The 21,604-nt window shown below is 35.4% G+C and overlaps 2 protein-coding genes across 2 annotated transcripts; both read right to left on the bottom strand.

Annotated features, from left to right (window-relative positions):
- Positions 1-3,984: 3,984 nt before the first annotated feature.
- LOC110417000 (calcium uniporter (DUF607)) lies at positions 3,985-5,779 on the bottom strand. The gene is made up of 2 exons (XM_021429156.2): positions 5,148-5,779; positions 3,985-4,823 (listed from the first exon to the last, which is right to left on the bottom strand). The coding sequence occupies exons 1-2, from the start codon at positions 5,715-5,717 to the stop codon at positions 4,341-4,343; spliced, it is 1,053 nt and encodes a 350-aa protein (XP_021284831.1). The 5' UTR covers positions 5,718-5,779; the 3' UTR covers positions 3,985-4,340.
- An 11,592-nt stretch (positions 5,780-17,371) lies between these two features.
- On the bottom strand, positions 17,372-21,020 carry LOC110416654 (uncharacterized). The gene is made up of 6 exons (XM_021428692.2): positions 20,512-21,020; positions 18,991-19,117; positions 18,370-18,509; positions 18,159-18,221; positions 17,980-18,048; positions 17,372-17,774 (listed from the first exon to the last, which is right to left on the bottom strand). Exons 1-6 carry the CDS (start codon positions 20,713-20,715, stop codon positions 17,703-17,705), a joined length of 675 nt encoding a protein of 224 aa, XP_021284367.1. The 5' UTR covers positions 20,716-21,020; the 3' UTR covers positions 17,372-17,702.
- Positions 21,021-21,604: the final 584 nt, after the last annotated feature.

Below are 21,604 nucleotides of genomic sequence, written 5' to 3'. Positions count from 1 at the left end.
TCTTCATCTCAGGGCAATAGAGTCCCCTTTTTCCAATCTTTTCATATCTTTGAATTTCAATTTCAAAAGTTTCATCTTGCCCTTTAGCATACACTGGAAGGGCAGCACTTCTGTTTTGTCATTTGCTTTGAAATGTTTGAGGCCATTCTTAGATTATTATATAATGCTGGTGGATTGGAGAAAAAAGGTTCATCATGCGAGAAAAGTTCCCTCATTTAAGCCATTTGCATGATAATTAAAGCCACTCTCCCTCGATAAAGCTTTTCTGGTACTTTTAGCTTTGAATCTCAACAGTTGGGTTTGACATCCTCTCTTGCCCATTTTTTAAATAATATTAGGTTGCCTACCACCAACCAGGATTGCCTGTGTATTGCCAGGTAGCTGGACAAGTTCTCTCATAATTACACAAGCAACGCAAAGCCAACTGCGATGGCTGCATAATTGGGCCGATCTCTGACTTTCCTTTGCATAATCAGCCTGAATAGATAGTGGTGGATGAATTATGGAGAGGCTACCACAGCCATTGGTTTGTTGTTGCTACATGCCAAACTAAAAAGCAAAAGCTGCATCAAAATTATTGAAAAGGAAGATTGGGCCATCCAGCTGAAGTTGAATCTTGTGGTGCACCTAATTAATTCCTTGTTCGGACCAAACCCAAAAGAAGATTATAAATTTTTATGAAACCTCAACATAATTTATATGCCTGCTTGCTAGCTATAGCAAGTGGTTTTAGACCTTGGGAACTCTTTGCATTATGGACCAGCAGCAGAAGCACCACCACGTTTCTTTTCCTTGACTAGTAAGCTTATAGGGAAACAAGTGGGGCTAGCCCTGACCTCGATACTGTCAATTCTAGTTTTAGCCACATGGACGGGGGTCCCAAATTCGTGACCCCCAATGGAAGTGACTCGTGAGCTGAATTTCTCAGTTGCCCTTTCCATTTTAGTATCATTTCCTTGCAGATTTTGACAACCCAAATTACCAAATGAGTTAGGGAATTTGCATATAGTCTTGCTGCTTTCAAAAGTATGGTGGTTTCAGGTTTATTTTGGATTGAACCATAGGGAAACAAACAACCAAATTGATGGGGTGTGCACTCAACTCAACTGGGACAGCTGAAGCCAAACAGAAAATCCAGAAACAAATATAAAAAAACAGTGCAGATAAAGCACAGAGTGAGGTAGTGAACAGTGATAAAGGTTTCGAATTTGCTTGCAATTTTGTCCAAAAATGAGAAAAGCATGTCACAATCTCCATCAGCCAAACTATACCAAGAAACCCAAGTCACTACAAAACCCCAATCTCCTTTGGGTGGCTGCTATCATGTTTTGTATTGGTCCATGCTCCTTCTAGCATCTAATCCTCGTGTAGCCAGTATCCCAGTAACTGCCAGCACCTTTTTCCTTCTTGCCCACCTACGAGGAGTGGCTTTGATGGATGCAGCTGTAAGACATCCGGCCAAAAAAAATATATGTACCACTACTAGTAGTAGTATTCTTTTTCACCAGGATGTGTACTCTTTCCTTCTGATATTTCGCCTTTTACCCCTTTTCTTTCCCTCCAACTGCATATGTGAGTTCATTTTGCTCTGTTTTTGGTAGGGTTTAGTCCATTTTTCCATCCAATCCAGGAACAAGAACTTGTATTTGTATGACCTTCGTTGTTCTAATCTGCTGAACAAAATGGTTTCTGGTGAAGGAAAGTAAGAACTAGTCAGGACTGACTGCCGTAGTAAATTAAACATTATAACAACTTGGAAAACTTGGGATTTCTATTCTTTTCAAAGAAAGTATTAAGAATATTATAGATATTTGTTTGTGTGTTCATACTTTACCAAATAAAGCCAATCCAGTACTTACAAAATATTTCAAGGGAAATTCTCATGCACCTTGCTGATTGAAGGTGTCACTAGACCAAACAATTTCAGCTTTTTGAAAGAGTCCTCGTTAAACCCTTCAAACTAGGAATTCAATGCTGTCTTTTGTCCACTGGACTGGTAAAATGGCTGTTGCATCTCCAAGAAATTCATTAAGAGAAAGGTAATTCAAATCCTCACGAGCAGTCAGAGATTTTATTTATTTACTGGGGATGGGAGAATGTTTTCACCCACCCCAGCCCGGATTGGAGCTTGGAGGGGGCCCTTTCTTTACAAAACAAGGAGATAAAAACAGCATTAAAGATTAGCTACCTCTCTGCCGACATTATCAGACTAAGAGCTCCTTACAACTTGTGCTATTATAAATATAGGTTTTTTGCTATTTAAAGCCATAGACAAGTTGGATTCCAGCTCCAGCAATAAAAAAACAAAAAAATAAAAGAGATTATACAGTGAAAGCTCTCACATGATAAGAGATAATGAAAGCCACCTAGCAGCCATTAGACTGCATGAATCTAAACAATTGTTCAATCATCCAATGTTCTCAATTGTCAATTGAGAAAACTGGGCTTACAGCAGTAATTCAGAATATAATGAAATGGAAGGAAAATCAGAGTGGCTACCTTTTGTTTAATACTGATGTATTGGAGTATGTTTGTGAAGATTTAATTAAATTCTCATCACCTTGATGCTGGAGAGGGAAAGTCAAGAGATTCTTCTCCAAAGGGTAATATGCCGATAGAAATAATAATTAGCAGAGCTTTAATTCACAAAAGTCTGGATTAGGACCTTTTATCAGTTTCATCATTTTGTAGGCCCTACATAAACAAGTCCAAAAACTCAAAGACACATTGCTTGCAAAATCAAGTGAGATTAATAAATTAATTTTGTTCTATAACTGTTCAAGTTTGAAAAAGAAAAAGTTGTGGAATGGTTGGATACCAGTAACTGGAAGGGATTAGGACATGGGCTATGACCCAAGAGGACCCACTTGAGAGAGAAAATGACTGGAAACACACAGAAATGGAGAAAATGAATTTGTTGCTTGGTCTCATCCCACTGCCAAAGATTACTAGATTTAGCAAAGTTGTTGGGCTGATTAGTTGAATTAACATTTGCTTTTGGACTGTTGCCTTTGCATACGTACAAAGGCCGTGGCTGGATATTAGATTTGCTCCCCAAAAGTTCTAATAACAAAATTTCCACTTAAGCTCGACTTATGTGCTATGGTGGTAGAAAGGCAGAATATCTAAACGAAGATCATGAAATTAGGGTGCATTATACTATTCTTTGTTGTTTGTAATCAAAAGGGTTGAATTATATTATGTTAAAAGTGATAAAGAAGAACCGCTTCTGTTTGATCACAGCAAAAAATCAATGAACCAAGCGTCTGGGATGAGGATTGAGGAGGGGAATGAGAAGTAAATATCTTAATCCTGTGGGTCATGGTTTGTTGTGGATAATATCATGTTCATGTGTGTATGTTTTATGGCTTTTGGAAACAGATTGTTGAGTGGGGAGTGGGCACCATGCTCTAATGATTCTTCTTCTATACTCGATGGGAATGGCCCAAGAGGAAGGGTTAAGACATCTTTTTCTCGGAGAAATAAAGTGAGCTGTGGCCTGTGAGAGTGTGAGGTGTCTTGCATTGTTTCTTCCAAAACAAGCACTGGCAGAGATCTGGAATCCACCCTGCTTCCGCATTTGAAAAATTTGTTAAGCTTGCAGAACGGGATGATGTTTCCTTAGGTGAGATGGGGTAGACAGGCAGCACTGGTAATCCGATGTGAAAGTAACATGTAAACTTTTGTGCACTGTCAAATCCAAATAGAGTGTAGATTTAGATTGTTGATTGCCTTCCCATTGAGAAAACAATGGGCTAAGTGCCCATCAGCCTAGCACGATTTGTTTGCATAAAGCCCTTCACTCTTCAGTCTACTTGAAGCCCATTTCTCTTTAAGCCTGTAAGTTGCATCATACATGGCACATGGGCCATGGCTACCAAGGACCAGGAGTGTGAGCTCGACACAAAAGTACCCATTTGTCTATGGAAAACGAGAATTCTTGGACAACTTTACAGTATCTTGTAACAAAGACCTAACCCGAGGATTGGACTTAAGATCTTAAAATTACATACACATGGACCTCAAAACAAAGCCTAGTGAGTTCATGTCTATATACACAACTTAGGCTTCAATTCATTTTAAATGCATTGTTTGAGCCCTTTAATCCCCACACGACTATTTACTATACACCTGAAAAACTTAAAGTACAACCATGGATGTAGATCTTGCTTCTTGCATCCCATAACATTTGGGTTTACTTAATCCTACAACTAGTTGAGACTAATAAGTTTGGAAAATCGATACTTCAAATGAAAATTCTATTTCAAAAATAAACAAATTTCATCCGTTTTCTACTCATTACTATAAAAAAAACTCTACTAGTTTCCTTTGCACGGGCCTTAGATAATTGCCTCCTCTTTATGTTTCAAGGTTGAGTTACGCTCCAAGTTGGGCAAGCCATAGGGGGAGGAATTGGGATAAAATGCCTGGCGGAGTTGATTGTACTTTTCAATGTCAAAGTTGTGGACCTTCATGAGTTTCTTCTGTTTAGCTTTGAAACGGCGTTGAAAGAAGCCTTCGAAGGAAGGTTCCGTCGAAGTCCTGAGGAAAAAACCATAGGCCATGACGCAGTGAAGGGAGGTGACAAAGAAGCATATGGGCTCCATGACATCCCAACTCAGTTCCCAAAACGTCAGCCTCATGAACCCAAGCGTCTGCGCCAATAGGAACCCCAGCCCACCAAAAAGCTCACGGCGAACCAAAGTCTTAGCCTTTTTGTCTATTTGAGCCTTTTGTTTCTCCATTTCGTCCAGCTCTCTTCTTCTTGGGTCGTTTGGGAGGGCCACCGACTGTGAAATTAAGGTCTCCATTGATTTAGCCACCTGCGAGAACGAAAATCAGTGGATATTCCAACACCCATAATGTTTTAATTATTCATGCATCTAATCAATTTCATGTTATGCATCCAAAACAGAGCAAGGATAAAGCCTTTCTCGGTTTAGACTCAGTTCAGTCTACTATTATGACAAGGTCCGCCGCCGTTGACCATTTCGGCTGAACCAGACCCACATCGCAACTTGCAGGTCGAACATGGTGACCACGTTTTCTAGCAGCGCGTGTATCGCACTTTTCCAATCAGCTTTTAGACATAACGACATATTAAAAAAGAAAGAAAGAAAACAGAGTGCCGGTGTGAAATTTTATACCTGCTCGGGGCGGAGGAAAACGACGTCACCCAAAACGATGACGTTGCCAGACTCATCCAGCGTCTTGGCGAACTCCAAAGCTTGAGCTTGATTTCCGCATCCGTCAAGGCAGACTTGAACAAACTCATTATAAGATATCGAACTCTTGGGAATCTCCCTCAGCTTCGCTTTAAGCTGCTCGACCTGAGAAGCCCTCAGTAGCTTCCTGGCATCCTCAACCGAAATCTTAGCCAACGATTCGCCGGCCGCAGCATCCATCTGGGGAGGTGGAGTAAGCCCTCCCAACCAAAGGCGATCTTCGGTAATGTCAATGCCTGACAACATCTGTCCCAGTTTCTCCCCGACTGGCACCGAGAAAAACTCCGAATACATCGGAGCCATCTGGCCGGGACTTCTCCGGTGGATGAAACGTCGGAAGAATCCTCGCAAGACGGGTTCGGGCGAGGAGACGTAATCCCGTCGGGGGGCGTTCTGCAGTGAGACCATCGAAGAGTTTTCTGAACTGACCAACGGTGAGGGAATCCTGTAACCTCTCAACAGACGCTCCGCTAGCTTTTTCCGAAGCGCCATTCTCGAGGGGCAGAGAGAGAAAGAGAGTTTGTCAGTGAAAGAGAAGAAGGGAGGATTCTGGAGTGATGAGTTGAATGTGGGGGTGAGTGGGAGGGATCCGGTATTTATACTGTCCAAAGTCGTGGGAGAATCTTTCTTGATGACAGAATCCGAGTCCTAATAGCTCTCCAAATAATTTTTGTTACCTTTTCATAACTTTCATTGCTTCTGTACTAAAATTTTGTTTTAGGGTCAAATACACTGTTCTCTTACCTTCTTCATCAGGGAATTTTACCCAATTCATAATCCAAAACTAGCCTAACAATTTCACTTTCAACATGCTAGGCCGGTGACCGAAATAGTCCTTCCCTATATTCCTAATCCCTCTCTAATAACATGTTTGCTTCACAATAATTGTCAGGTTTCGAAAAAGCCTAAACAAACATTAACAAGGCATCCCAGTGATAGCTATTCTAAAAATAAGAAATAGATCAAAAATTTTATTCAATAAAATTACTTTTAAATAAATTTAAAAAATACCATCATAATATAGATTTTTTTTTCTCAATTTTCACATTTTCTTTCACTCTCTATCTATCTTCTAACTCTTTCCTTCTTTCTAAAGTCTTTCGACATAGGGCAAAGGTGGCATTGCGGGAAGCGTTGATTGGTGTTTCTTCACCATATCTTCTTAATTACGAAAAAAAATTAAGAAGCAAATAGCAACTAATTTTCAATTATCCAAACAAGTCTAAATCATATTTTCTATTTTTCTTGTTTTTGGGTTTTAAAATAATTTTAAAAAGTGATTTTTTGGGAAATAATTTCGAGATAAAGTATTTCAAATATGTAGGTTAGTCTTCCACATTTGGACTAGATGGATCGTCCTTTAAGGATTGCGTATTCGTATATTAATATCATTGAAAGATCACGATGAAAAATAATTAATGAATATCACATATTAAACGAATTTTAATTAATTAGTCAATTTTTTATTTTTTTTAAAAAATACGTAATATTAAAATGTTGATTCATTTGTTTTTTAAGGCCTTATAAGTAATGTTATATTTCTTTCAAACGCCAAACCATTAATTAATTCATTTAAAATAGTAAAAATAATTAAAAAGAAATATGATTTATAAAGAAATAATAGTTTTTTCATTTCTCCCTTTTCTCATCTACCTTCTTTTTTACAAGATAATTTACACAACAGAAAGTATTTTTTTCAGCATCATCCAAACAATAAAAAATATTAAATTTTAAAAGAAAAATGTCTTCTATAGAAAAACTCTTTTTTTTTCAAAAAATTAATTTTCAATTATCAAATGGAGCCTAAATCACACCCTCTTTTCTTCTTGTTTTCGAGTTTTATAATAATCTTAAAAGATGATTTCTTAGGAAATAATTTTGGAGTAAAAAGTTTAAAATAAGTAGCTTAGTATGCCAAACTCGAACTAAATGTATCGTACTTCAAAGATTGAGGATTTTAGATTAGTGTCATTAAAAGATCATGACGTTAAGTAACTAATTAATATCAAAGATTGAACCAACTTTAACCGTTGGGTCAATCTTTTAATTTTTGGTTTTGTTTTTTGCAAATAAATAACATTGAAATGTTGACTATTTTTTAAAAGGGTTGTAAGTAAATTTATAATGCTAAATTAGAACCATTAATTAGTTAATTTAAAAATAATTTCAAAAGAAATATGACTTTATAAATAATTAATAGGTTTTTCATTTCTTTCTTTCTCCATCCACTTTTCTTTTCATAGGATGATCTAAACAATAAAAAATATATTTTTCAATATTATTCAAATAATAAAAAATATTAATTTTTTAAACAATTTTTATATTAAAGCTCTTCTTTTAAGAAGCCAATTCCTCAATTGCGTTTTCTTTTGTGATTGCTTTTGGGTTTTAAACTAATCTTAAAAGAAGATTTATTGAGAAATAACTTTGGAGTAAAAATTTTAAGATGAGTAGTTCGATATTCCATATTCGGACTAGATATATCGTACTTTAGTGATTGTGTATGTAGATTAGTGCTTTTGAAAAATCAGGATGGTAGGTAACTAATTAATATCAAAGATTGAACGAACTTTAACCGTTCGAGAGAATCTTTTATTTCCTAAATAGATCCCTTATTGATATTCATAATTCATAATATTAAAATGTCGACCCCTTTGTTTGTAAGGGTTTATGAGTAATTTTATAATGTTAAATTAGAACCATTAATTAAACTTAAAAAAAAAACAATTTGAATCATTAATTAATTTAGTGCTTATTTGACTTAACTTTTCTTTCAACTTATATTTTAAAAGTAAAAATTAGGTCAAACAAAATTTTGAAAAACTTTAGAAGAAATAAAAGTAGTTTTTTTCAAGAACAAAATCTAAAAAAAAAAATTCAAAAAAAGCTTCGGAAATAATTTTTCTCTTCTTTTGTTTTAAAAACACCTTAGTTTTTTGAGAAAATTTGTATTTTTGTTCAAAAAATGTAATCTTTTATTAAATATAGTCCCAACAATACCTTTTACAATAATTTTAATCAAAATTAAAATTTATATAAGTTGTTTTACTAAAAAATTATAAAAATAAATTTATCAAATAGTTGTAGCTTAATTTTAAAAGTTATATTTTTCATAAGAACTTCATAATAACTTTTAAATTAAAAAAAAATCAAACCAAATAGGCTCTTACATTAAAATTAATAAAATAATTAAAAAATAAATATGAGTTAAAAAAAAACATTAAGGCTTCCATTTCTCTCTTTCTCCATCTATCTTGCTTTTCAAGATAATCCAAACACTAGACTATATTTTTCTTAATATCATATGAGCAATAGAAAATATTACATTTTCAAAGAAAATGTCTTTTATAGAAAAACTCTTCTTTCAGAAAGTATATTTTCAATTATCTAACGAAACTTAAATTAATCACACCTTCTTTCTTTCTTTTTTGGTTTTTAGATGTTATAATAATCTTAAAAGGTGATTTCTTAAGAAATAATATTCGAGTTAACAATTTAAGATAAATAGCTTCGTTCTCCAAGTTCGGACTGGAAGTATGGTACTTCAATGATTGTATATTTCAACTTACGGTCATTGAAAGATCATCACAATAAGGAAGTAATTAATGTCAAAGATTAAATGAACTTTAACCGTTGAGTCAATCTTTTATTTTCTAAAATAAATATCTTATCAGTATTTTTTTAAAAGTAAATAATATTAAAATAATGACTCATTTATTTTTAATGGTTTATAATTAATTTTGTACTTCATTTAAATGCTAAATTAGAACCATTAATTATCTCATTCAAAATAGTAAAATAATTTACAAATAAATGATAGGTTTTTCCATTTCTCTCTTCTCCCAACTACCTTCATTTTCTATTCATGTATGATAAAACATTACTTGCCACTAAAACATTTAATCTTTCACTCCTTTGGAAAATTAAAGTAAATTCAATTATATAAACAAAAAAAGAATGTTTTGCGCCACTTGAACATAGTTCTTAGGGGTAAAAATGAAGAAATTTGGATATAAACCTTAGATTAGAGTCTTATTTAATTTCCATGTTTATGCCAAAAAAATCTAAAATATTTATCAATTATGACCAAGAAGAAAACTAATGTTACAATTGGGTACATAGACTGGATGGCATTATGTAATTTCATAAAGATCAAGGACCATATTAATAAATCGATGGATTTGATGAAGAGACACATTGAATCTGAACAAAAGCAATTGAACTTATTAAGCTCCGTCTTTTCAATCACAATAATCAATTTCCTTTATCAAGGTTAATTGCCCTTTAATCACTGTAATTATTACCAAATACTAATCCATTAATCAATGGATTTGATGAAGAGACACATTGAATCTGAACAAAAGCAATTGACCTCAGTAAGCTCTGTCTTTTCAATCACAATACTCAACTTCCTTTATCAAGGTTAATTGCCCTTTAATCACTGTAATTATTACCAAATACTAATCCATTAAATACGAAATCCGAAAACCGGCAAAGCAATCGGTAAATAGCAATGAATTTGTTGGACTAAACAGTAAGGCTTTCACTGCTCACGGTTGGAAACTTCTGCAGGCCAACCTCTTTGCAGCTGTCACTCTAAAATTTACTTACAGTTCTTAGTGGCATGCCACTTGCCTAGCAGTTTCATTAGTGCATTTGTTTTCAGCCTTAAGTCTTAATTACACGTGAGACTTGGGCAAGACTCTATAGCCCATGCTAGTGTGTTTCTTGGAAATTTTAGTCATGTATTTCGATAATGATAGTCAAAATTTGCACCCGTTATTTTTCCCATCATAACCAGGATGGGAACCTAAACCAACCATGGTTACCAATACGTGATCCAACGTCTCTGGTTTTTATAGTGTCTGCTTCTTGGCATGATGAGCTAGTTCGGTGGTTTCCCCAACATAAATTTGGGGCCTTTTGCTTACTCGAAACAGTGCAGTTCATGATTTGTTGTCAGAGGGTTTGAACCAATCATAAACCGGCGAGCCAATCATGGAAAAGGGGACTGGCATGCCCATGATCTTTCACAACAAGAACACATCAGCTAAGATGCCGAGGAGCATGTCTCGGACAAAGAACACTAACTTTTTGGCTTTGGGGCTTTTTTTCAACAATTTACAGCTAGCAAAACAAAACTTTTTAGTATATATCGTCTCTAAGCCATGATTCACACCATGACTTGCGTTTTGCCGGGGTTCAGATGATGCGTGCGTGAACTCATTGCGCAAATCTTCTCTGAGTAAAACGCTTTCGGCCCATATATCCATATGGAAAAATACCCTTTTTCCTTTTCTTTTCTCATCTGAAGAATTCTTCACGAAACTCTCTAATTAGAGTGCCTAATTAACCACTTTGCACCTTTACTTCACCTACTTAAATATAATAGTTCATGAATTATGGCAGTGGAACATGTCCATTTCCTTTTAATCCTCAAAATTCTTTACGCAATTCTTATTCTTAGGTACGGGTAAGTCGAGGCATGCTTAAGTGTGCAAAGATACTTGCGAGTTTAGAATAATATACTAGTACAATTTTAAAATAAAGGCGAAAAGTGAAACCAATATCAATATTATAATTGCACTATGCTGATAGATATTGAGATTGAAGTGCGGCACATTGTGCAGTGCTCATATCTTCTTCTTCTTCTTTTCTTCCTTCTTCTCTTCTCTGTTTAATAAGGAAATGAATCAAAAAGAATTGTATGAACATAACATTAGATTCCTTCTATCCGCTTAGAAGTTGACATGGGGGGGCGGCTGGTGATTTGGAGATTCTTAAGTCAAGTGGGGTGAAAGATTCCTAGCCTTACGAAAGAGGTAGGGACTTATATTTACAAGAGATGATAGAGAAAACATGAGAAAGAATCCCATGAAAGAATGAAAGAAAATTCACCGCAGGAATGTTTTGTTAGTCACTGAATAAGAATTAAAGAATCCCAACAAATTGGGGTTGGAATCACAAATGCAGGAATGCTGGTGGGTTAATTTCCATTTGAGAGTGTGTATGAGAGATTCTTGGACACTAGTGGCAATGGGAAGCCTGCTATACCCCATTTTCGCATCTCACATGCAAGATACATGCCACTGATACATGGTCGAGCCAAGTTCTCAAATGTTTTTCTTTTTTAGGATAAAATTTAAGGTTATGAACTCCTGGTTTTTCCAGGAGGTAGGGTTAGAGGGTTAGAGCCATACTTTCTATTTCTGCAATGAGTCAATATCAGCTTTGAGACATCGTCTCATTCGGTCCACATATCCCGGTTGGTTTCGTGCTCTACACTAAACCAGACAGCATCCGCATGCTAGAATCGTGCCACAATTGGCTTGCAATCATCAGCAGCCATTGGTGTGGTAACTTAACTTCCCAAAGTTAGGGGTCTCTGTTATTGGGAACCCGCCACGGCACTACACCATTTCCTCCATTGGCCACCCATGTTTTCATTTCTAGTTTGCTAATAATGAAATATAACACGATCTGATCCTCAACAAGAAGTTACAAGTATAAGTAAAAATTACAATCATCACGTATCTTGGCTTTACAAGTTTATGAAGTTTGAAATGCATACCAGTCTATGCATAGGGATTTTGCTCCAAAAACAGGCTATATCTATGGAGGATTTGGTGGATCTATGCTTTACTCCACGTAATCCCCCACTTTTATTTTGTGGTCCGTGGAAGATGACCTAAGAGTAATCTGTGACGGCACTTCGGGTGACACAAACAAACTATATTTCCCTACGAGGGCCACTCACTCAGCCACTAGCCCTTTGAATGTTTTGGAACAATGACGCGATACGAGGGGAAGGCGCTCGTCCAATCAAATCATTGCATAGGAATTGCACCATCCCTTGCTCCTTAAGCATTGTTCTTTTGGCAATCACAATCACATAATTAAGGTTCCATCCAACATAGGCAGCTTATTTTTCATCAATCAGAGATCACATGCAATGTGGTTAGGCAAGATGACCTGCAATTATTCATTCTGTTTCCCTATGATCTAAAGAGTGGATTCCACTGATATTATGGGATGATGCAATCTTGAGTGCCTGTTGCTATATGTAGAGATAAAACTTATCCCAAAGGCTAGTTCCTTTAGTATCCAAACCATGCAATGTTTTTCCTTACCATCTAGTTCTCTGCAAAATGTGGAGGTGCATCGGTTTCCACAGCCAATGCAGAATTGAGTTGCTATACTGTTGGTTTGCACCAAAATTACCCTTGAATTTTTATCACATTAGCCTCTTTCGAGGCATGAAGTGGAAAGCCAAATGCTCTTAATGGACCCTTTAAATTAAGGATTAAGACAAGATTTGTTAATTAGAAAGCAATGGCATCAGCTTTCGGTTTGGCAGGCTTAGAAGGCATAGTACTAGCATGCAATGGGATCCGAATCTGATTGTAAAAATTGACAGGAGTGAACAAAGCAGTGTCTGACATAGAATTTTGGATAATGAGGGTTAATTTAAGTCAATTGCAGGACTCCACGAATCAGCTTCTGATTCTGCAGTAAGGCTTGCATGCCTCTTGGTAGCAATTAGCAAAAGGAAATCTTCATCGATTCTTCCAGCAATAGGTTGGTAAAAGGGACTGGCGTATCAGTAAAGATGGCCTGAAATCTGCCCCCTAATTAGCAGCTATAGATGAAACTTATAGCAACGAATTCTTTCCCTTTTTTTTTGGTGTCAGTTTATTGAGAATTTGAAAGTGATTCGAGTGAGATCACATATTCCTACATGTGGATTTGACATTATTTGCCACTGTCAACATCCCCATGCAAGAGTTAGGCCGGATTAGCAGCTTAAATATGACGCTGCCTTTAATTGGATTTGGCGAATTCAGCCACCCAGGAGTTTCTTGTTCCTTTTACACGGTGAATATGTAAATTATAGATTAATATCACTGAACAAATTTTCATTACAGAAGAGATATTGCTAAGGATAGATTCTTTGAAGTTAGTTAAGTTCTTGTTTAAAGGAATATTTCCTTGTAGTAATTGACAATTAATGAGATGTATTTTAATATAATAAGTACCTGAAAAGCCAATATAAAGTTGGGATTGATGTAGAGTTAAAAGACTTTGTTTTACAATAAATTACAAATTAATATATGATGAATAGGTAAATTATAGATTAATATCATAAAACAAATTTAATTACAAAAAGGATTTTGCTAACTTACTACACTTTAAAATTGGTTGAGTTCTTATTTATAGTAATATTCTCGTATTAAATGCAGTAATTGATAATTAATTATATTGATCAAAGATATCATTTAATTTGATAATTTTAAAAAATTATCTTAACGGGCGCAAATGAAACTAACAAGACAGAGTAATTTGAATGTGTAATTAAATCTTTGTATTATCACAAATTATAAATGAATATAAAATAAAAGGTCATAATCACAATTGGGAATCTTCATAACTCTTTCATCACAGTTGTGTGAATGCTGTTGTTGGTACGTTTCTACCTTTTGTAGCTGAAGCAGCCTGCTCCTATTTATTCTTGTGCTGGTGTTTGAGGGCAAGCCCCAATTTGGCAGATTGATTCAATCTTTGTATGAGGCAAAAATTCTATATAAACGGGGGAATACAGTGCTTGATAAGCATCATTGGATTCATACATGTATCATCAGGACGATATACATGAACTATTCCATGACCTGCAAAAGGGGTATTGATTCATGTGTCAGCTCTCAAATAGATATGCTTACCTCACCAGGTGAAGAACTTCCAACCTAAATGTATGCCGTCAGGATAATACGATTAAACTCTCAAAATTGGCTTCGGTCCTTCCCCTGGTTTGTGCCATGCATGTATAATCACTTTAGGTCCATATCCAACCTTTATTACAACTTCTCTTCTTGTTTTCCTTCTCAAGGACTGAATCATATTCATGGGGCGAACTATATGGTTTATCCATCAATGATTATTATCAATTTTTATATATATATAACACCTGATGATATGTATTTATATAACACAAATGATGGTTTATGTGCATATATATTGCGTCATAAGACATTCTACATTATCGACCTTTGTTTTACCTAGTCAATACGTCACGTCAAACTTCAATTTACATAAAGTAATAATTGTTATTAGAATAACATTTGTCACGTTTTTGCTATAAAATAAAAATTAAACAGAGTCGAATAAAAAAAAATTTAATTAAAAATGATAAAAATTTAATCATACGAAAGAATATATAATTTAAAATTTTTTGATTTTATTATTTTAGCCATAGTTAAAAAAATTCAAGGCAATCGTAGGTGTCGATGGGACTAGTAATGATCAACTGTAGTAATATACATTAGGCTTGGAAAAATGGACACCTTTCTCATTCAAAAAGCCTTGTACATGCTTGGTGACGTGATGGAAGAGCATTAGCATTAAAAGAAACATAGAAAGATTGCAAAACCTCACAGAAAAGGGTTGCCTGAATATAACACTCACGTAATTTCCAACTTTCTTTCTGTTTGATTGCAGCCTCACACTCATCTCTTTTTGTCTTTTAAAACTAAAGCATGAAATATGGCTGTAAACCTCTAAAGATATGTTCCTGATAGGGTTTTCAATCACCAATCCTTCCCATTCTTTCTTTCTTTCTTTTTCTCATGTTTCCTTTTGTATTTGTTAGTGTCGTGATTGTCTCGGGTCAATATCTTAGACATATAAATATAATTAAAAAATTTTCATTTTATTATCAATTGATTTTAGGTCGTATGTATTCATGTCATAGGAGTAATTTGGTTTACTAATTAATTTTAAATTGGTTGTGCAAACCCTAACTTATTGGAGTAGAAATATGATCATAAATAAAAGAGGAATTAATTATAGTTTTTATTGAGTTTGTTTTGGTTTAGAAATCATTTTATATTTTGGATATTTGTTAATTGTCGAGTCATTAAATTAAATTATTATAATTAATTTAAAGAAATAGAATTAAAACTATCAGGCAACTTGATTATTGAATGCTAATGCTCCATTAGAGAATTAAAGAAGAAAGAAACAAAAGGGGAAAAGGTCATATTAGAAAAGCAGTTTTTGTTGAATATATTAAGAGAAAACTGGCTTTAGGTCTTTGACCAAACGACCTCCGACCATTGATATGAGAGGAAAAGGTAAGACATGGTGGCTAAAAGATTGGACGTGAAAGAAAGTCCCCCACGATGTGGGATCTGAGAATGAATCAGACAGAATCTTTGACCAAAACAGGCTGAATCTTCTTCCCTGAAGGATCAATCATGGAAAAACCTTTCCAAGATAAAGACAATGAAGAGCTGTCGATGATTGCCCGCAAATTTAGAGATGTTTGAGACCAAAAGGGTGATGGTTTTGTCGAGATGAAGGCTAAAGAAAATACTAAGTTTTTTCTTTTTCTTTTTTTTGGTGTGGGTGGATTTAGCTTTTGATTAATGGTTGAAACTATACAAGAAAAAGGGGTTGAAAAAGAGCAGCAAAATCCACAAAGAATTGAGAATAAACAAACATTTATCCCCAAAGGATATTGAAACTATTGAATAATAATTGATTTAGCTCAGTCATTTTCTTTGAGAAATTAATTTTTTTTTTCTTAGTAATGCAGTCCAAGGGTATCTCTAAACTCTGCTTAGATTCAATCCTAGCCTCGAGCCCTTTTTCCAACCCAATTATTGGGCCATTGATGGCCAATCATAGCCCACAGAAAATGTACTATGATTGCTCAACCCAATTATTTAGAGATTAATGCCTTTAAATTTTCCTAATATCCAACAAATTTGAGCCCAATGGCCCAAATTTAGTTCTATGGAATCCTTGGTCTTCCACTTTTCCTCATCATGCTTGATAGTCCATTCTGCGTCTTTCTTAGGATGCTCAAGTCCACTACACATTTTCTTCGTGAATTTTTTTTAAAGAAAAAATACAGAAATCTCTATTTACATAGAAATGTATGAAGATAAATAAAGAAAGCAGCAAAAAGGGTAAAAAAAAAAAAAGAAACAGGCCAGATATTGATTTGGGAAACTGGGCCTAGTGGTAGATGTGTGGGCACAGTATGAATTGATGGTGCAGTGGTGTTTCTAGTACAAATTTTGGCTAATGAGGCAAAGAAAAAGAAAGCACCCGCACATGGGTTAAAGGGGGGGCCATCTCCATCTTCCATGACTTTGAAAATGGAAAAGCTGTACAAATGGTAAAAAAAAAAAATAGCTAATGAAATTGGAAGCTAATTTATCCAGTTATCCAACAGAGAACAAACTGACGAACCAACTTTATGAGCCATGCTGGATTTCTTTCCCTTGAATTGCTATGGTGGGGGCAACTCAAACTTCAACTTGCATGCTTACCCTTTTGTTTATTGCTCTTATTTTGGTTAAGTAATCAACCTCCCAAGAATCCATTGCCGACTGCCCTTCTTTCAGTAACAATGGTTTTAAAGATTGAGAAAAGAGTTTAAAGAACTTTGTATTTGAGTGCTTTATTAGAGTTAAGGAAAGCCTATCAAAATTTATTGTTGTTGTAGCTGCAATGAACCAAAAAAGAAGCATATAATTGAGGACTACGAAGATGTTGGACCCAAACCTTTTGCCTAACTATACTCTAAATGCATTGGATTCTCTGGAGAGAGCGGGGAAGATAGATTTATCATTCCTTAGCTAAATAACAGAAGCTACATAATTGTTGCTGTGTGAAATAAGCAGGTTGAAAGTAGTCTTTCCAGGGAAGTTTCTTCGATAGTTTCATTATGAGAACCTAGTTTTGATTGGAAATCAATTGGACAGTAGTTGGGTCCCAGATGGATACTGATATCTTACAGATTAGGACATCCTAGGACTGTAAGGAACGATGAATGACCGATCGGTAGCAAGCCAACACGGAAACAGAAACCAAGGTGCATGGCAGAGGGCAAGGAACTGACATTGTAACCCTGCCGATTGGACTCCGATGGCAACCTCTCTACCAAGCCTTTTTCTCTTTTTCCCCGTTTCTACAAGCAAGTTCGTATTAAAATCGAGTGAACTTGAGGAGTTACTTCACAGACAGTCATGGATGGAAGCTATAAGGTTTTGTCGTGTCTTTTCAGTATGGAAGCAAGGCCATCAGTCTGGTTTTTCATTTTGCAACAATGGCAACTCGAAAAGAAGATGAGATGAAGGAAGTAGAGAAAGGAAGAATATATACATTTTTAAGAAATCCACTTCCCCAAGTCAGCAGTACATTCAACCAAGCTTAGAAAGGGAGCCCCCGGAAGGGCTACTTAGAGGTCTTTGTAACCAAAGTTTTGGATTATATCTACATAAACTACTCTACCAAAAAGGAAGAACCTCTATAGCTTGAAGTAAATACTAACCTACTTAACAAGGGACCGGAAAGATAAACAAGCCACGAATACATATTTTACAGATATTACTACCCGCGGGAAGAGGACATTAGGATGGATACACCAAGTATCTGTTAGCATTGACAACCGAACTCAAAAGCTGTCCAATTTCATTTGCAAACGGTCTTCAATCTCTTTGCAGCCTGAACAAATCCCACAATGACCTGCAGCTCATCCATTTGCTACACCAACAGAAGGCCATTTTGACCATGTCATTAGAAAGTCCAAAAAGTAAGAATAAGCTTAACAACTGGAAACTTCTTATCATATCGAAGCCAAGGTTGTTAGTTTCACAGCACTTGGAGAGAATGCAATCGGGTGCACAGTATAATGAAAGAAGAAAAAAAAAAGAACCAGAGAGAAGCTGGGAGCAGTTTAATAAGTTACCTGTGACATGAAATGCCTCTGAACAACATCAATTAGTTGCTCTTTTGATGGATTGGGAATGGCATCCACCTAGCAATAGCAAAAGCAATTAAGTTTAAAGCTATTGTTTTCCTTGTCTTGTAATGTGCTACATGCAGTACGGATAATTTTATTTAATGTTTCTCCATGAAGAAACTTACAAGATTGAAGTGTCGCCAATATCTCCATAAAGCAGCCATCTCCAGTTTGCTTAGGTCAACTTTCTACAGGGGGAGATATTATGAAAAAAACAAAAGCCTAATTAGGCAAAAGAATAGACACCTAACATAATTTTGCAATACTTTATGATTGGCAACAGACCAAAATGAAAATTAGATTAAAGCATATAGGATTTATAATTTTTATATATACCGTGGACCCGCGGGGTGTAGAAACAGATCCCTTTGAGTGCGAGTCACAAGAAAGGGACCTGCTCATAGTCTTGTGAGAAGACCCGGTCGATTTATGTGTTCTATGCCTCGATCTGTGGGACTTTTGAGTGTCATCAGATGCTGGAAATTGAGAGATAGAACAAGCAGGATTAAAAAAAAAAAAGTGTGGTGGGACCATTAAAAAGATAAGAAATCAGACAATGGAGCTTTTAGAAATAGTGAAAGTTAAAGGTGAAGACACAATGGATCCTATGTACCAACCTCAACTACTTTCCACTAGTGAAAAATTATCATCCAATATCACAATATCAAAGGAAATAGCTAATCAAAACATGGATTATAGCACTCCCATTTCAAGACACAAAAGTCTTCTTCACCACATAGCATGTGAGCAGCACAAGAGTTAATAGCAGCCCAAGTCAGCACTAACACATGAATGGGATTATACACACAAAAAAGACAATTTAGACTCAAGTACCTAACCGCCTCCTGAGGATTGTTTTTGGTTTGAAACAGCATAAAAGTTCAAACTTATACAGGAAACTAAAATTTGGAGGCATATGCAGCTTTTGAGATAATGAAATCAAAAAGACAAGCTCACCCAAGTCGGATCCGTTCCACTGCATGTTTTCGAATTCCAGGTCGTCATCTTCTTCATTACCAGTAGGAGCTTCAATCACACTGAGGGCATTCCTCTGTAGCTTTACTTCTATGCCATTGGTAAGAACCTGTGAATTTTAATGATTAGACAGACAAATATCACTATCAGCTACAAAGTAAATGCCTAATCTACTAATATGCTCCAAGAAGTGGAAGCACCTCGAGACAAATTTCCAAAATTTTGCCATGACAGAATAGGCAGGGAAGAGAGATGAAAAACACTACAAAACACTATTCTAATTTAACAAATTAATTAAATCCTAGTGTTGGGAAACTACCAAGCCAAAATAAATTAGAAAATTATACGATTCCGTTAAAATAATCTGTTAGAATTAACATTGTCACTTTGTCTTTTGATCCACCAGCTCATCTCAGTAAAAAATAACAAAAATCAAAAGCAAACACACACATGTCTACAACAAATATAGCTTGAGGAGAAATCTACGAATTTTTCAAAACAAATCTGCAGTTACAAGAAAGGAGCAGAAAATCAATTTGAAAAAAAAAAAAAACCCAGCTCTATCTTTTCTTGCTTATCAGCAGTCAAGGAGTGGCAATTGAATCAAAGTATGATGATCTCCAGCAAGCCATGACTTTGACTGCATGATCCACAACTTAAAAACCAAGGAAGCTAAGTCAAGTATAGAAATTGCTGCAAGTTTTGAATAGTTGATGAGCCTAGAAAGATCGACATCCAAGCAGAATCAGCATCAGAATTCAGAAAATACAATATGGATTTCTTATAGAGAAACATTACAAAATCAATTCCAACAAGATCCCACGGCCAAGGATAACCCAATCATGCAATCCAAAAAGTAATCTCTGTATAAACATAAATTCCTAATTAATTCATTTAAAAAAAATTGAATAGCAGAGTAGATTTTAAGCACTACACCTAAGGTCAAGTAGAAAAAGAAAATACACTAAATAAACAAAGAAAAAATCATTGTAAAAATCCCAGAATAGTATCAGACATCAGCTAAAGCAATTCAAGATGCCAGATCCATTGACAGACACTTGCATGCAATCAAAACCCACAATCAAAACCTCATATTTGCAACTTGTAACCAATAAAAAACCATTTTTTTATTAGATAGAATGATAAAGTATCAAAATTCAAGCAATTTTAGACAAGAGAAGCTAATTTTGCAGATTTATTAAAAAATAAATGCTATAAAACAGGACATGCAATTGTACTAATGAGAAAAAGATTCAATACAAATAACATCAAAATAAACAAAAAAAAAGAATATAAATCAATGAAGTGAAACCCATAGCAAAACATTTAAGCTGAAAAACCCCTCAAATTGAATCGACATTACATTAAAAAAATCAAATTTGAAATTACTTAAACTTGAAGAAAATATCCACATTATAAACCAAAAACCAATAGCAAACAATTCCCAGATAAAAGCCCCAAACCCCATTTCCACCAAAACCGAAAAAAATTCAAAGGAATTACCAGCCAATGCCACCCGCCTAGTCCAACAGCCTTCTTGACCACGCCTTGAAGACCAACGAGCACCGATTTGGTACGATTATTCCCAGTGACGACCACCTTAGTATGACGTGGAAGCACCGAGAGCTCTTCTTCGCTACTGTCTCCGCAGCTCTGTAACTGCGAGAAACCGCCACCATTGACGGAACTCTCCATTGCCTCCAACATGCCTTTTTTTTTTTTTGCAAAAAATAAAAATAAAAATTCCCAACTCAGTGAGTCACTTGTGTGGGTCAAACTCGGCGGAAATTGGACGCGTTAAGGATCAAAATTCCATTGGATCGGAAGATCATGCATTGGTGTATACGTATATGGGATTTTCGTAAGCAAAAGAGAGAGAAATTAAGGAGAAATATGAGAATTTTGTGGAGAGAAAAAACACAGTTTAGAGAGAGAAAGGGGAAAAAAATAAAAAGGAAAGAGAGAGAAAAAAATAAAAACAAGAGTGTTTTCTTAGTGAGAGAAAGATGAGAGTGACTGGTTTTTCTTTATTGGTTGCTGTTGCTATGAATCCCGACGACCCGAAATGGACCAATCGCAGCACGCCACGTAATGGCATTTAAGAGCATTCTCATTAATCATGCGCTACAGCAGTGAAAGAGAGAGAAACATGCTTGGTTCGCGGCATGATTCGAATACCACCAGCGGTTTTTTCCCACCCCTTTTTTTCCCTGCTTCAACAAGTGGTTTTGCTTTGTGTGGAGGGGTTGACCGTTTGACCAGCGGTAAATCTAGTTTGTGGGTACAGTGAAGTGACAAAAATGCCCTTTTCTCTCATTTCAAAATTCCTTCTTTCCCGTTGTTCGGACAGGTTTATCCGATGGAAATCCTACTAGTTTTTGACTAATTGGACTTAAAAAGCAATAATAAAAGAATTTAAAGACGACTTAGGTTCAAGATTATTTAAAAATTAAATAAAAAGTAACTTATGGGTTATGAAGCACATGATGGCAGTAGAGAAATTCTTCTTCTAAAAATCATTATTTTAATGTATAATGTCAGAGAACTACAGCTATAGGTTTAAGCAATCAATCTTTTTCTATGCTAATGCGGATAA

The sequence above is a fragment of the Theobroma umbraticum genome, unplaced genomic scaffold (assembly GCF_002168275.2).
Source record: "Theobroma umbraticum cultivar Fairchild unplaced genomic scaffold, ASM216827v3 scaffold_51.0, whole genome shotgun sequence".
Classification (NCBI taxonomy): Eukaryota; Viridiplantae; Streptophyta; class Magnoliopsida; order Malvales; family Malvaceae; genus Theobroma; species Theobroma umbraticum.
The sequence above is the reverse complement of the archived record's forward strand: the minus strand, read 5'-3'. Positions and strand labels throughout refer to the sequence as shown.

Excerpts from the sequence above, each read along its gene's own strand:
- LOC110417000 (XM_021429156.2), bottom strand. The coding sequence starts at position 5,717 with ATGGCGCTTCGGAAAAAGCTAGCGGAGCGTCTGTTGAGAGGTTACAGG. Across the intron at positions 4,824-5,147 it reads TTTTCCTCCGCCCCGAGCAG|GTGGCTAAATCAATGGAGAC; the intron begins GTATAAAATTTC and ends TCGTTCTCGCAG.
- LOC110416654 (XM_021428692.2), bottom strand. The coding sequence starts at position 20,715 with ATGTTGGAGGCAATGGAGAGTTCCGTCAATGGTGGCGGTTTCTCGCAG. Across the intron at positions 18,222-18,369 it reads CTACACCCCGCGGGTCCACG|AAAGTTGACCTAAGCAAACT; the intron begins GTATATATAAAA and ends CTCCCCCTGTAG. Across the intron at positions 17,775-17,979 it reads AGAGGCATTTCATGTCACAG|CAAATGGATGAGCTGCAGGT; the intron begins GTAACTTATTAA and ends CTGTTGGTGTAG.